The sequence below is a fragment of the Neofelis nebulosa genome, chromosome 4 (genome assembly GCF_028018385.1).
Source record: "Neofelis nebulosa isolate mNeoNeb1 chromosome 4, mNeoNeb1.pri, whole genome shotgun sequence".
Taxonomy (NCBI): Eukaryota; Metazoa; Chordata; class Mammalia; order Carnivora; family Felidae; genus Neofelis; species Neofelis nebulosa.
Window position 1 is genome coordinate 94,014,003 of NC_080785.1, and position 13,956 is coordinate 94,027,958.

Consider the following 13,956-nt stretch of genomic DNA (forward strand, 5'->3'; position numbering starts at 1 on the left):
TGGTCCCTCTGCCCATCTACCCCTTGGAACTCAGGTCAAAGGCTTCCATGACCCTTTGTACAGATCTTGACTCTGAATCTCTGGTGACCCCAGGGCCTGAGGAGTCCTTTTGTTTGTGTGAAGGTGGGAGGGCTGTCTCCTCATGTCCTCATCTGAATAAGAGACAGGTTGCAGTGATACTCCCAACTCTACCCTTTAGAGAAGGCTCCATAGAGTGTCTCCGTGGGTGTAGGCTTCTCTTATAGGGTGGATGTAGTTCAGGAGCCAAAGGTTGGAATTATCAATTTTTTGGTGCACTCAAATGTGATCAATCTCTTGATTTATTTATCTACTTCTTCATTATTGGTGTATAGAAATGCAACAGATTTCTGCATGTTGAGTTTTATATCCTGGGAGTTTGCTGAATTTAAATATTGGTTCTAGCAATTTTTTGGTGGAGTCTTTCAGGTTTTCTGCACAGTATTATGTTGTCTGCAAATAGTGAAAGTTTGACTTCTTCCTTGCTGATTTGGATGCTTTTTATTTCTTTTTGGTTTCTGATTACTGAGGCTAAACTTCCAGTACTATGTTAAATAGTAATGGTGAGAGTGGACATCCTTGTCTTGTTCCTGAACATACGGGAAAGGCTCTCAGTTTTCCCCGTGAGGATGGTATTAGCTGTGGGTCTTTCATGTATGGCCTTTATGATGTTGAGGTATGTTCCATCTATCCATATATTTTGGAGGGTTTTTATCAATAATGGATGCTGTGTTTTCTCAAATGCTTTTTTCTACATTTATTGAGGGGATCGTATGATTTTCATCCTTTTTTTTTAATGCAATCTACACCCTCTTTAAACAGGGCGTAGGCCATAAATAATAATGACAAGTACTATGGTTGTTGAACTCTTACTATGCGACAGGCATGGGTCTAAGTTCTTCGCATGTATTAACTCTATATATCTTCCAGCAACCCTCAAAGGTAGGAACACTTATACCCTTATAAGTGCTGGGGAGACTGAATCTCATAATGTCGAGCTGGGTAGTTGTATGTTTTCTGTGGGAGAAGAGGGTTTATAAAGGTGGAAGGGGCCACACTCCATCACAAATGTCTGAGCTTTACACAGTTAATCAATTAATGTTCTGGATAGAGGTCTCCAAACATTCTTGGTTCATTTTTGAATTTTTGCAATAGTGGTTTCCTCCTTCATGAACCTCTTCTCTCCAAATTTGGGCACTATGACCTACTATCCCTCATAGGGTCTAATGCTCATGTTCTTATCACCAAGGTTATTTTGTTTCTGAGCAGCAATCAGGCTGTTACCAGTGGGGCTGGGAGTGCGTCCAGGAGCATTTCAAATACAGCAGACAAAGTGGCCAAAGCAATTCCAGTCACCATGATTGACCTGGAGGTCCTTTACTCTCTTGTCCATCCACCTACGAGGAATATGTCAGTACTTTCCAGTGGGCTGAGGGTGGGGGAGTGGAGCACCAAGGGCAGAAATCAAGGAGCACATCCTTGTGTTCCATCTTGATGCTTCTTTGCTCAATAAACAGCTTTTGTTATGCCTATCTTTCCTCGTAGAAAAATTCTGGGGACCCAGAAGTCAGAAAAAAATTGACTGCATAATAAAATTCTCTGCAGAAAATTCTCTGCTAATTGTCTCTAAATATACACCACAGGGATCAATTTAAATAACTCTGTGTGGCTCCCAGGGATGGAATATGCTTCATATTTTTAAAAAAAGAACGTAATCATTAAAAGGATGGTTAAATTCTCTATTTCTGTCCAACATGCCTGCTTCAAATGTTTTCTTTGTTTTGTTTTGCTTTGCTCATCAGATTTTTTAATCAGACAGATCTGGACTCAGATTCCAACTTGCTCCGTAATATCAGGGAACTTAATTTATCAAAGTATCAAATTTCTAAAATATCTATAAAATTGAGACGATGATAATAATTAATAGTTATCTCACAATATTGTTATTAGAGTTATATAACAAAAAGTATATGAAGTACTTAACACAGCACGTAGTACATAAGGAATGCTCAATTAACATTAGCTATTAGTATACTTATATCAAAATATCACACTATATTTCTTCATTTTCATATGGAACTGAGCTTCTTTTTTATTTTTATTTTTATTTTTTAAATTTTTTAAAATGTTTTTGTTTATTTTTGAGACAGAGACAGAGCATGAGCAGGGGAGAGGCAGAGAGAGAGGGAGACACAGAATCTGAAGCAGACTCCAGGCTCTGAGCTGTCAGCACAGAGCCCGATGCAGGGCTCGAACTCACAGACTGTGAGATCGTGACCTGAGCTGAATTCGGAGGCTTAACCGACTGAGCCACCCAGGTGCCCCGGAACTGAACTTCTTGAGAGAATGAGTACACATTCAACTCTGTACACATAAACTAATTAATTCTTTGTTTTGGTTTGGATGAACAAAAAAAGAAGTAGAGTCAAAGGAATCTGTTGACCCATCGACTGCAAATTCTATGGCTTTCAGAATATAACTTCAGATTTTTGGCAATCTTTCTGGAACTTGAATTTAGAAGTTAAAAAAAAAAAGGCAACAGAACCACAGTAGGTTGGAATGATCAGGTTGTGACTGAAACAGTTAAATATAATTGACTCAAAAGTGACAAAACAAGTAGATTAAGAAACTACAGAAAAGATGGATCAGTTAAAACAAGTGTGGGAGGTGGATTTTGTTAACATTCTGAAAGTGACAGGCATTTCTCTAGTCTTAGTTATTTAATAAGAACTGGTATTGTTTCACTCCTGTACATTTGTTTATTGTATTAACATCCAGAACACAGAACTGGATACATCATAGTATCAGTGCATAAAGCACTATAATTATTTATCTACACATGGATCTCTTTTATGTTATTTATTTTTTTAATTTATATGTTGATAACTTACTGAAAAAGTCAATAAATCCATTATTTAACAGAAGGAAAAAAAACATTACAAATAATCTACATGCTCCTTTCTTAGTTCATCAAATAGAAAGGCACAGAATTTAATGATAATCTCTCAACACTTATCCAGTTTCCTGTTTTGTTACTGAAGGAACGGGGCACATCTTTTTCCGTTAGAGATGGGACCTTGGTGGCTTTGTGGAAACTGAAATGAAACAAACTAGATAAAATCTTCCCCCTACTCCCCAGCTTGTTCTACTAAGTTAGAACTAACATAACCCACTTATTTGACCATCTGCTTGATTTCTTCCTTTTTCTCCTCCAGATGGACTGTCCACCTCCGGTTACCTTGTCCTGGGCGTTACGAGGTGGACCCTCATGGACCGCATGGGTGGGTTTCCTTATTCTCTGGTTGCTATTTGGAAGCAGTCAGTGGAAGCATCAGGAGGAGGCTGGGAGTTGGGAGCAGAGTGAGCTCAGGGTTCCCTCCCTGACGGTTGGGTTGGCTGCAGTGTTCCCCGGGGCCCAACATATAAGGTCATCTACCCCAGCGACAGAGCTTTATGCTCAGGAAATAAAAGGTGCAGGTGGGAGTGGCCATTCCCTTTTATACCAACTAGCCACTGGAGGAATCTGTTTCTTTTCTCCCAGGGCCCTGGATCCACAGGCTTGGAAATCTAGTGCTCAAGAAGGAATGCTTTTGTCTGGTGACATGGTGATGATTTTTTAAACTTCAATTTTGATTTGCCACCATTAAAGAGAAATCAGAGCAAAGATGCCCATTAGTGGAACCCATAGGGGTTAGTCTCAGGGGGTCACAGAGTAGGGTGGGGAAAGGTGGGGGGGGGGACAGAAGGTTCCAGCAGAATCCACCCTTAATGTCCTTCAGTATCCACACTTGTTCTTTGACTGGGAGACAAATCCACGCCCCCCAAAGAAGGGGACCCCCAGAGTCCTAATCGTAAGAGAATGAGGGAATCACCCTCCTGCAGCCCCTCATAAGACACTGGATTCAGACACGTGTCACCCAGGGGAAGGGGGTCACAACTCCGTCACCTGCACTGGCGCTGCTCCCACTGCCCTTCCGTGTCCCTGTCCCCTCCTGACATCCCTCTGTCGCCCTCGCTGTGTCCAGCTCTTTGCCTTTCTCATTTCCTGTTGCTGTCCGTCCCTCTGCGTCTTTGTCTCCACGTCTCCCTTTCCAGTGGGGTCTCCTCCTCCTTTATTTCTCTCTATCTCTCCTCTGTCTCCTCCTGATCTCTCTCCCTCTCTCTGTTTCTCTCTACATGTCTCTTATTTGTCTCTGTGTTTCTGTCTCTGTTCATCTCTATCTACCACCTAGTTTCTATTTCTATTTCTCTCTCTCTTATCGACTTTACACACTCTCTCTCCCTCTACCTCTCCTTCCACAGTCACAGTAGCTACTTGAAATTCTTCGTTATTCTGACATCTGTGTATTTCCCTGTCTTCTGATGACCACTTCCTGTCCTCTCAGCGCCCTCTTCATAGGAGCCTCTTTGTCCATCGTCCCTTCTTCTCTCTGCTTCTCTTCTCTGTCCCTTGGGGCCTGTGGGATGCAAGCCTGTGGTCTGTGCTAAGGGGGCAGGATGGGCCCAAGCTCACAAATGTACGTTTACTCCTTCAGTGTCTCCTGATGATCGCACCTGCCACATATCAAGTGATCAGAACGATAATGGCAGTGACAGAACTGTCCCCAACATTGCTGCCCTGGGGGACAAGGTCATCACATGCACACGAGTGCTTATATTTCTATCAGCTGGTTGTGAGGTGTTACCTAGTGACAGTGTGAGAAATAGTTTCTTTATCGTGATTTATTATAATGTCCTACGATTTCATGACCTCGTAATGGGTTTCTCTATGTTGTTTTGTGACCACAGTGAGGCAGGTCAGTAGTGTTCGTAACAAGCCATACTTCTCTGTATGGACTGGTTGGCCTCTGGCTGGTTTGTGTGGCCAAAGTGTCCTGGGTGAAGCTCACCTTAGCCAAAAGGAGAAGGGCGGGAGGAAGAAATGACTCCAAACATAGACTTGTTTCCTCCTCCCCATAGGGGGTGTTTCCCCCCTGTACAAGGCCACTGTCCTCTCAGGATGCACATCAAAAGCACAATGGATCCACGTGGAAAACTGAGATTGACATGGACTTGGAATCATTTCTCATGAGAGTGTCTTCATATTTATCTCACTTCTCTCTAACTAAACTATAATAACCAGATCTCAGAGTCACCCCTCTGTGGAGTCAGGCACTGAGAAGGTGCAGCAAGACGAGAGGGTTCGGTTGTATTAGGAAATGGGGAGGACAAATGGGGGGACCACCCCCAAGAGGGAGGGAAGGTGACTTTCTGCCCCCTCAAACCCTCCCCCCCTCACACACTTCCTGCACTTGCTGGAGGCCTTAACCTTGACCCGGGACTTCAGTAGAGGGTCCAGATGTTGTTTGGGCTCCTTCACAGACAGGCATGTCTTAAATATAAATCTTCATCCACAAAAACAGAAGCTCATCGAGACAGAGGAAGATTTAGCAAATCTGAGAAACCAATTTACTTCCAGTCATTTAGACTTCCCTTTCATTAATCATTTTTGCCAATGCTATTATGTCACATAAAGTTGGAATTTTCAATTGAAAATTCATTTAATTCAGCTTAGACCTCCTCAGAGAGTTTTATCTTCCCCCCACACAGCAGGGCCTTTCTGTTTGGGGCCAGAGAATCAGTAAATAGCTTTTCTTTTCTTTAATTTCTTTTCTTTCTTTTTTCTTTTTTTTTCTTTTGGTCAAGAAGTTGACTAACTTTATAAGAAGTTAGTGAACATAGTGATATATTTTTGGTATAATTGTGCTTTAATACAGAAATCAGTCACACAACTGTAGCAGTTAAACCTCCTCACTTTACAGATGAGAGAACAAAGGTCCAGGGAAGCTGGTCCCCAAATCCCATATGGAGTCACTTTCAAGGAGAAGGGGAAGGCGGAGGGCCCGGGGTCTCGTCCAGGGCTGATGCGTGCACCTGCCCTGAGGATCATTTCCCCCGCAGGAGAGTGAGCGCCAGGCATGGGTGAGGGTGCTGTGAAGTCAGCCACACTGTTGCCTGGGCTTCTGATCAAGGAGTCTCTCTCTCTGCACAGGAACCAGCAGTGGGCGGGGCGGCAACTTAGAAACGAGTCAGGAGCTGCCTTCCAGTCTCGGCTTGCACCCATTTTGTGCGGAATCCCCAGAGAGTCTCTCGGCCTTGAAATTATTTGCACGATAATTTATTCTTGCATTCTTCAGGGGATGTGGTCAGAATCTTAAATGGCCATCCGTCACAGCTCTGTTCAATAGAAATAAGTGTAAGACAGAATTTGAGAGACAAATTAATAATTTCCTAACTGCTGTGTTATAAACAAAGTTAAAGAAATAATTCTGGGACAAATTTTATTTAGTGAATGATATCCAAAATAGTATTTCAGTGTGCAGTCAATATAGAAATTTTTAAGGATTTATTTCATCTTTTTTTTATAGTCTCCAGAATATGATTTGTATGCTACACAAGCAGCCCATCGTGGCATGGACTAGTGCAAGTGGCTACATTTCAAGTGCTCAGTAGCCACATGGGGCTGGTGCCTGGTGCTCGTGGCTGCTGCCTTGAGCAGCTCAGATCCTGCTCCAGATGCTTCAGAAGCTCCACCCTGGACAATCTTTAGAAAAGTGTCTGTAGGTGGGCCTGGGAGGCTCAGTTTGCTAAGTGTCTGACTTTGGCTCAGATCATGATCTCATGGTTGGTGAGTTCGAGCTCCACCTAGGGCTCTGTGCTGATAGCTCAGAGTCCCTCTTGCGCTCTGCCCCGCCCCCAATCATACTCGGTCTCTCTCCCTCTCTCTCCCTCTTTCTCTCAAGAATAAATAAACATTTGGGGCGCCTGGGTGGCTCAGTCGGTTAAGCGTCCGACTGCAGCTCATGATCTCGCGGTTCGTGAGTTCGAGCCTCGCATTGTTCTCTGTGCTGACAGCTCGGAGCCTGGAGCCTGCTTCAGATTCTGTTTGTCCCTCTCTCTCTGACCCTTCCTCTCTCTGTCTCTCTCTCAAAAATAAATAAACCTTAAAAAAAAAAGAATAAATAAACATTAAAAACAAAGTGCCTCCAGACTGGACAGCTCCCTCGTTCTGCACCAGGCTGCCCACCAGGGGCTCCTTAGCCTCCTGGGTTATGCGCAGTGGACCCGCGGAGGGGGCGTGGGTGTCAGGGGTACTGACCGTTGACCCCAGGAAGCCCCAGGGACCCAGCAACCCTGGGAGGTCCGGGCCTGGAGCGCCCTGGGAGAGCGAGACTTTTTGCTCAGGGAGCAGAGCAGGGTGCGGGGCTGTGAGCTTCCCAGGCAGCACAGTAGTACACGCCCTCGTCGCTCTTCTGCAGCTTCTTCACTGACAGTTCACAGCTGTTGCTTTCCTTGCCTTTCTTGGCATCGATTTTGTCCACTTCCAAGCCCCCATACCTCTGCACATATAACCTTGACATGTCCAGCATGAGGATCCTCTTGGGGTCAGTCCCCTCCTGGTGGAGGTACCAGTGGATGTAGCTGACGGAGGCTCTGGCTTGGCAGGACAGGGTGGCCGAGCTGCCCACACGCCCCACGACCACAGCCTGCTGAGTCAGACTGATCGCTGCCACGCCACCTGCAAGGGGGACAGCGGTGAGACGGAGAAAGATAGGAGCCTCAGCTCACCCCGCACCAGGGTCACCCCGCACCAGGGAAGGAGTCGGGACCTACCTGGAAACAGGAGGGCGCACAGGAAGGCGAGGGGACCCAGCATGGTTCTGCTTCCCCGCTGGTGGGGAGAAGCCCAGGGTGACCTCCCAGCTGCACCTGCTGGACGGAGACTGACTGGATGGGTGGCAGAGGGCAGGTTAGGCTCTGAGCTCTGCTTCCCTGAGGCACCTGCAGGCACTGGTGAGAGGGAGGCTGGAGGGAGGAGGAAGGGAGGAGGGAGGGAGGAGCCTGAGGGCAGGGACAGGTCTGACCACAAGGGGGAGAGGGACCACCAGTGGTCAGGGTGCTAAGAAACACTGAAGAACTTTGGTGCAGTTCTAATACTAATAATAGCACCACTAATAATAGCAATTTTTGATTGGACATCGACTTTGTTTGAGCAGAGCACTAATAGGTTTCTGCTCAGTGTCTCTTCCAAGGCCGCATGCCTAAGGCGAATCAGGTGGGATGACAGCCGGGTCTGGCTGGAGACAAATCCCAAGCCTCAAATGGCCACCTGGCACTCACAGAGCAATGGGTGTGCGGCCTCCCTGGGGGGCAGGGACAAGCAGAGCAGCAATTCCCCCCTAAAAGGCACGGGGCTCCCGAGCAGGCACTGGAGCATTGTCCCCAGAGGTGGCATCAGGAGATTAAATGCCCTCACATAACACGATAGCTGTGCAGTCGTGGGTGAGCTGTTTCTCCTCCTGTTCTTCATCTGTCAAAAGGGACCTCGTTCGTTTGCAGGCAGACTGAACAGGAAATGTGAGCAAAGCGTGTAGCCTGTCCCAGGTGCATAGACAAGGCTCAGGAAATGTTGGGGACGGGCGTTTCACCTCAACACTGGACTATTGGCAGTAGTTTTCTGGGCAGTAGATGTTTTCTCATAGCATAGGATTAGTTTTGAAAAAAAGGGATGTTGGCTTGCATGGGCACACCTGTGTGTGTGTGTGTGTGTGTGTGTGTGTGTGCATCCAAAGGAAGAAGCCTGCATTGACCCAGGGGCGGTGTAGATCAGGCGGTGGGACCAGGTCCTGCAGTCCCAGGGTCAGATCCTCAGAAATGCTAAAGGCGGTGCCTTGTGAAGGGGCAGCTGAAGAATGTGTCTGAAATGAAATTTTGAGAGATAAAGTTTGCATTGACTTCCAACTGAAACGAATATTCCTTTTCATTTATGGCAAGTATAGCAAGGCTTCCTGGGTATAGTTATGATAATTAGTTATACTCATTATAGCCTGATCTCCTGGAGGGAGAGGGCAGTGAGGACATCAGTTAAGGGGACTTGGCTGGGCTGGAGGGCTGGGTCCTGCAGCACCCATGACCAGACCCAGCTCCCGTGCTCCTCTTCCTGGTAAAACTGGAGGGTAGACATGCTGAGCTATAACCAGGATTTAAGGCTCATGTGTCCCAAAATGCAGGTTGGGGTAGTGCTGAGTTGGTGAGGTGTTGACTGGAATATTCTGCTAAAAGAATATTCCAGGCCCATCATTCAGACCCTCAACAGGTGTCTAGGGCAGCTGTGCTTATTAAGTGTTAAGTGGAACAGAGAGTGACAATGGGGGAGACATCTGACCAGCAAAACGGCAGGTGGAAAGAGTATCAATATAGAAGGTGAGCAGTGTGGGTGGTGACAAACTGGGTGACATTTTTCTTCCTGCTTTCTCTATTTCCTAGATTTTCACTGATAGGAAAATCTTACTTTGGGGGAGAAAATCCACAACCTTCTCTTCTTTTATGAAAACAAATCTTATTTCACATGGTCAGCATTCAAAAATCTGTTTCTCTCAATGACTTTTACCATGTTTGTTCAAATACTGCTCAAACTAAAGGCCAAAAATTGTTGGCCATGACCATCCTTAGTGGGTAATGAAGTCTGTCTCCAACCTCCAGCTCCAAATACTCTCTTGGGTGTGTCAAATGGCAAAAGTGAAACAATTTAGTTTGTAGACTGTGATGTCCTTTATTGAAAGAAGAATAATCCACGGTTTGGGACGTTCAGTGCCTCACAAGCAGTGGACACCGTTCCCCAGGGATTTGGGCAAGAGGGAGTCTATAGAGCCTTAGAAGCAGCCAAGGGGGAACAGGCAGGATTAGGTGGGGTTCAGGGATCTCCCTACAAGGCTAGCAAGTCACTGAGGGAATAAGGAGAGAGCTTTTGGCTCAGGCTGATTGGCTGGGGTGCATATCTGATCCTATTTAGAACAGGGAAATCATTACAGATTCCTGGTGATGGGGACCGGCTGGCTGGGATATACTGTTTCTGGTCAAGGGCAGCATTGACAAGGACATGTAGCATTCAGTTGGTGAGGTGTTGTCCTGCTTGCTGACCTGGGACCCTGGGCAAGAGCGGCTCCATCCTGGGCCTGGAGATGTATGTCAGCAGGTGACCATTGTTCACCTTTCCTCTACTTTTCCTGCTGTGGGGTGTGCCTGCTCTTCTCTAAGTGGCACTAAAAGTCATATTTCTTAAAAGATGCTCATGTTTAAAGAAATAATAGGGAAAACTCTTCAGCAAGAGAGAAAGAGTAGCCACCCTTATGTGGAGAGTGGAGGGTTCTGATCAGGACCCCACTGACTCCAGGAAGAGAGAAATTACGCTGCACTTGAGGGAGCAGGACGTCCTGTCCCCCCAGGTCATCCCGCTGCTGCCTGAATGAAGCTGCTCTGATGGCCCCAGACCTCAGCCCCAGGGGAGAGGCGGCTGGGTCACAGCAGGTGTGGACTCAGGCAGACCCTGTGCAGAGGGCCAGGTGCTGAAGCTTGGACCTGCTCGGTTAACCTCTGAGAGGCTGGCGTGCTCGCCTCACCTGGGGCAGCTCCCCTCCGCCCAGCAGAGAGTCTGAGATCTTGTCCAGTGTGACAGCTTCCCTTCGTCACGTGGAATAAATGGATGCAGACATGACGTCAACTTTCGGTGAACGGGACAAGCCCGAAAGCCCAAAAGAGGAAAGACATTGATATATTTTGATGAGTGGACTGTCCATAAAATATTCTTCCTTTTTTCTTCCATTTACATGTTTATAACACTTTGTGTTGAATCCACATTTTTTCTAAAATTTATTTCTCATTTGTTAGATTAATAATCCCATTTTTTAAAAACTAAATCATGGGTAGCATCCTGGACATTCATACTTTGCTACAGAATCACAGAACTTTAAACACTTCAAGCTGAAGAAGAAAACCCTCATTCCAGATGCCTCATTGTTTCTCATCTTTAAAGATGAGAGAACAGCTCCCAAAAGCAGGTGATTCCTTCAATATAACAAGATCATGAGCAGCTGAGGCAGGATTCGAACCCCTGTCCCTCCTCAGTACCGTGAACACATCACATTGAGTGAACCTGTCATTTCTAATTCAGTATCTACATCAGAGCAACCACTACATCTCAACGCTGGGACCAAGCCCTTTTTCAAACATAAACGTTATTTTCGTAACCCTTGAGAGTTGTAAAGTTCTGTGAGGCACACATTAGTGTTCCCAGTCAACAGATGACGACCGTCAGGCTCCTTAAGACATTCCTCACATTGGACTTTGGAAAACAGCTGAGCAAATCTGATAATCATTGAACCAGCTTTATTAGAAGAAATTAGGATCAGTTATGTTGGTCTGCATTGGACCCTTCTCAAAGGTAAATGTGTGTGTGTGTGTGTGTGTGTGTGTGCACTCATAACAAATTAACTTGATAGAGAATTTCCTCCTCAAGTAAAAAGGCAGCCTCACAAAGGTTGTCAGATTTACAGGAAATTGCAAAATGCAATGCGATATTTGGACATAAACTACAATGATTTTGTTGTTTACCTGGAATTCAGGGAAATGTAAATCAAATCCACATTGAGCTGGCACCTCACACCTGATAGATGGCTGTAATCAAAAAGAGTACAATAACAGGTGTCATCGCAGAAGCTGGGAAGGGAGGAAGGGCAGGGACTCTGGCTGACCATCCTCTGCCCAGGGACCACGTGCAGGGGACACGAGGCTGTCGCAGGAACAGCTCCAAGAGCCGACTGTCCCAGGCAAGCGTGAGTGTCTGCGGTCCGGGAAAATCCCTTGCTGGGCCAGATGGGGCATGGTTTCAAAATTAAGAATGTATACCATGTATCACACTAGAGTGGAAGGGTAATTCTTAAAAAACCAAAACCAACAGGAGAAATCTCCTCCACCAGAATGTTACAGAAGCTATAAGCTACAGCACAAAAAAGAGCTCAGTATTGGCCTCAGAGTTTATTCATGAGAACAAGGTGCCCTAGAGGGGGTGAGGGGAGAGGGAGAGAATGAAAAAATCTTAAATTGCATCCTGTGGGCTTAGTGTTGTTAGTGGTGATTACAATTTGTTTATATTCGTATTTTTAAATTCATGTTGAGAGCATTACTTAGCAAGATGTCAGTATAAGGGGAAAATGCAAATATACAATTTTTAAGGATTAGCAAAACTGTGATCTATAATTGAATCCTCGTCCCTGAAAATTACTCCCTTTGAAGATACCCACTGAGAAAAGTGAAAGCCATAATAACCCGGAACTCTGAGCACTCCTGGCATCGATGCTGTGGGATCAAACACCATTTCTTACCACGAGCACCAGGGCTCAGGTGAGAAATGACTGAAACCAGAAATGACACAATAGTACAGAGTCACCACGTACGCACCCGTCTCCATACAAACTATGTTTCAGGACAGCACAGAGCTGACGAACGACAGCTTCACTTCATGGGTTCAGGACCAGTATGTGCGGGAGAAATTAGAGAGAACTGGAGAAGGAGGGAATCGCCCTCCTGCAGCCCCTCATGAGACACTGGATTCGGACACGTGTCACCCGGGGGGGGGGGGGTCACAGCTCTGTCACCTGCACTGGCGCTGCTCCCGCTGCCCTTCTGTGTCCTTGTCCCCTCCTGACATCCCTCTGTCTCCCTGTGTCTAGCTCTTCGCCTTTCTCATTTCCTGTTGCCATCCGTTCCTCTGCATCTTTCTCTCCACGTCTCCCTTTCCAGCCGGCTCTCCTCCTTCTTTATTTCTCTCTATCTCTCCTCTGTCTCCTCCTGATCTCTCTCCCTCTCTGTTTCTCTCTACATGTCTCTTATCTGTGTCTGCGTATCTGCCTCCCTACATCTGTTTGGCCATCTCTAACACCCAGTTTCTATTTCTATTTCTCTCTCTCTCTTATTGACTTTCCACTCTCTCTCTCTACCTCTCCTTCAATGGTCACAGTAGCTACTTGAAATTCTTTGTTATTCTGACATCTGTGTATTTCCCTGTCTTCTGATGACCACTTCCTGTCCTCTCAGCGCCCTTTTCATAGGAGCCTCTTCTGTCCATCGTCCCTTCTTCTCTCTGCTTCTCTTTTCTGTCCCCTGGGGCCTATGGGATGCAGGCCTGTGGTCTGTGCTAAGGGGGAAGGATGGGCCCAAGCTCACAAATGTACGTTTACTCCTTGGGTGTCTCCTGATGATCGCACCTGCCACATATCAAGTGATCAGAATGATGATGGCAGTGATAGAACTGTCCCCAACATTGCGGCCCTGGGGGACAAGGTCATCACATGCACACCTTGTATTTCTATCAGCTGCTTGTGAGGTGTTACCTAGTGACAGTGTGAGAAATAGTCTATCATGAATTATTAGAATGTCCTACGATATCATGACCTTGAAATGGGTCTCTCTGTGCTGTTTTGTGACCACAGTGACACAGATCAGTAGTGTTCATAATGACCACGTGCCTCTGTATGGAGAGTACTTGGAGAAAGGCTTAGAAGATGCTATATATTTAATATACGTGTATGAGATACCATATGTTTTAGAATATTATTATCAGGGTGTCAACAACACTGAATTACATTCTGTGTTCCTTGCATAGAAGATTAGAAGAAACTGTCATGAACAGAATTCTCACGCAGTCTGGGCTGGGACATGGATGGGAACGTGACTTTATGCAAATCACTACTGAACACACTGGACTAAAACAGGGGCTGACAGTGGGGGAGAGAGGAAGCCTCACTAGGGCCCTGTTCACTCTTCCGGGCCCGGTGCTGCTGGGGCCTCCCGCAGCTTCCCAGAAAGCAGCCCCATCCCCTGCTGGTGCCGGGGCGGGGCTGGGCCAGGGCACTTTCCAGAAGACTTGAGGGCAGCCCGGAAACCTCAGCCAAAGCTCCACATCCTGCCTGCCTTTCCCACGGGCTCCGTGGCTGCCAGGTGCACGCGGCCTTCAGGGACCTGCCCGTTCAGACGCCTCCACGTATGGTCAGCCTTCCAGACCCACTTGTCTGGTGAGTGGTCCAGTCGTGGGGCCCAGCCAGGGGCCCCAGCTCTCTGGGA

The 13,956-nt window shown here is 46.5% G+C and overlaps 2 gene segments (V, D, J or C); both read right to left on the bottom strand.

Annotated features, from left to right (window-relative positions):
• The window catches only part of LOC131509573 (T cell receptor gamma variable 4-like), a 34,822-nt gene extending 26,945 nt beyond the window's left edge, over positions 1-7,877 (bottom strand). Inside the window, 2 exon segments of the V gene segment in view lie at positions 7,281-7,576; positions 7,672-7,877. Coding sequence covers positions 7,281-7,576; positions 7,672-7,714 — 339 coding nt within the window.
• Positions 1-13,956, bottom strand: part of LOC131509574 (T-cell receptor gamma chain C region 5/10-13-like) — a 242,219-nt gene that overhangs the window by 30,026 nt on the left and 198,237 nt on the right.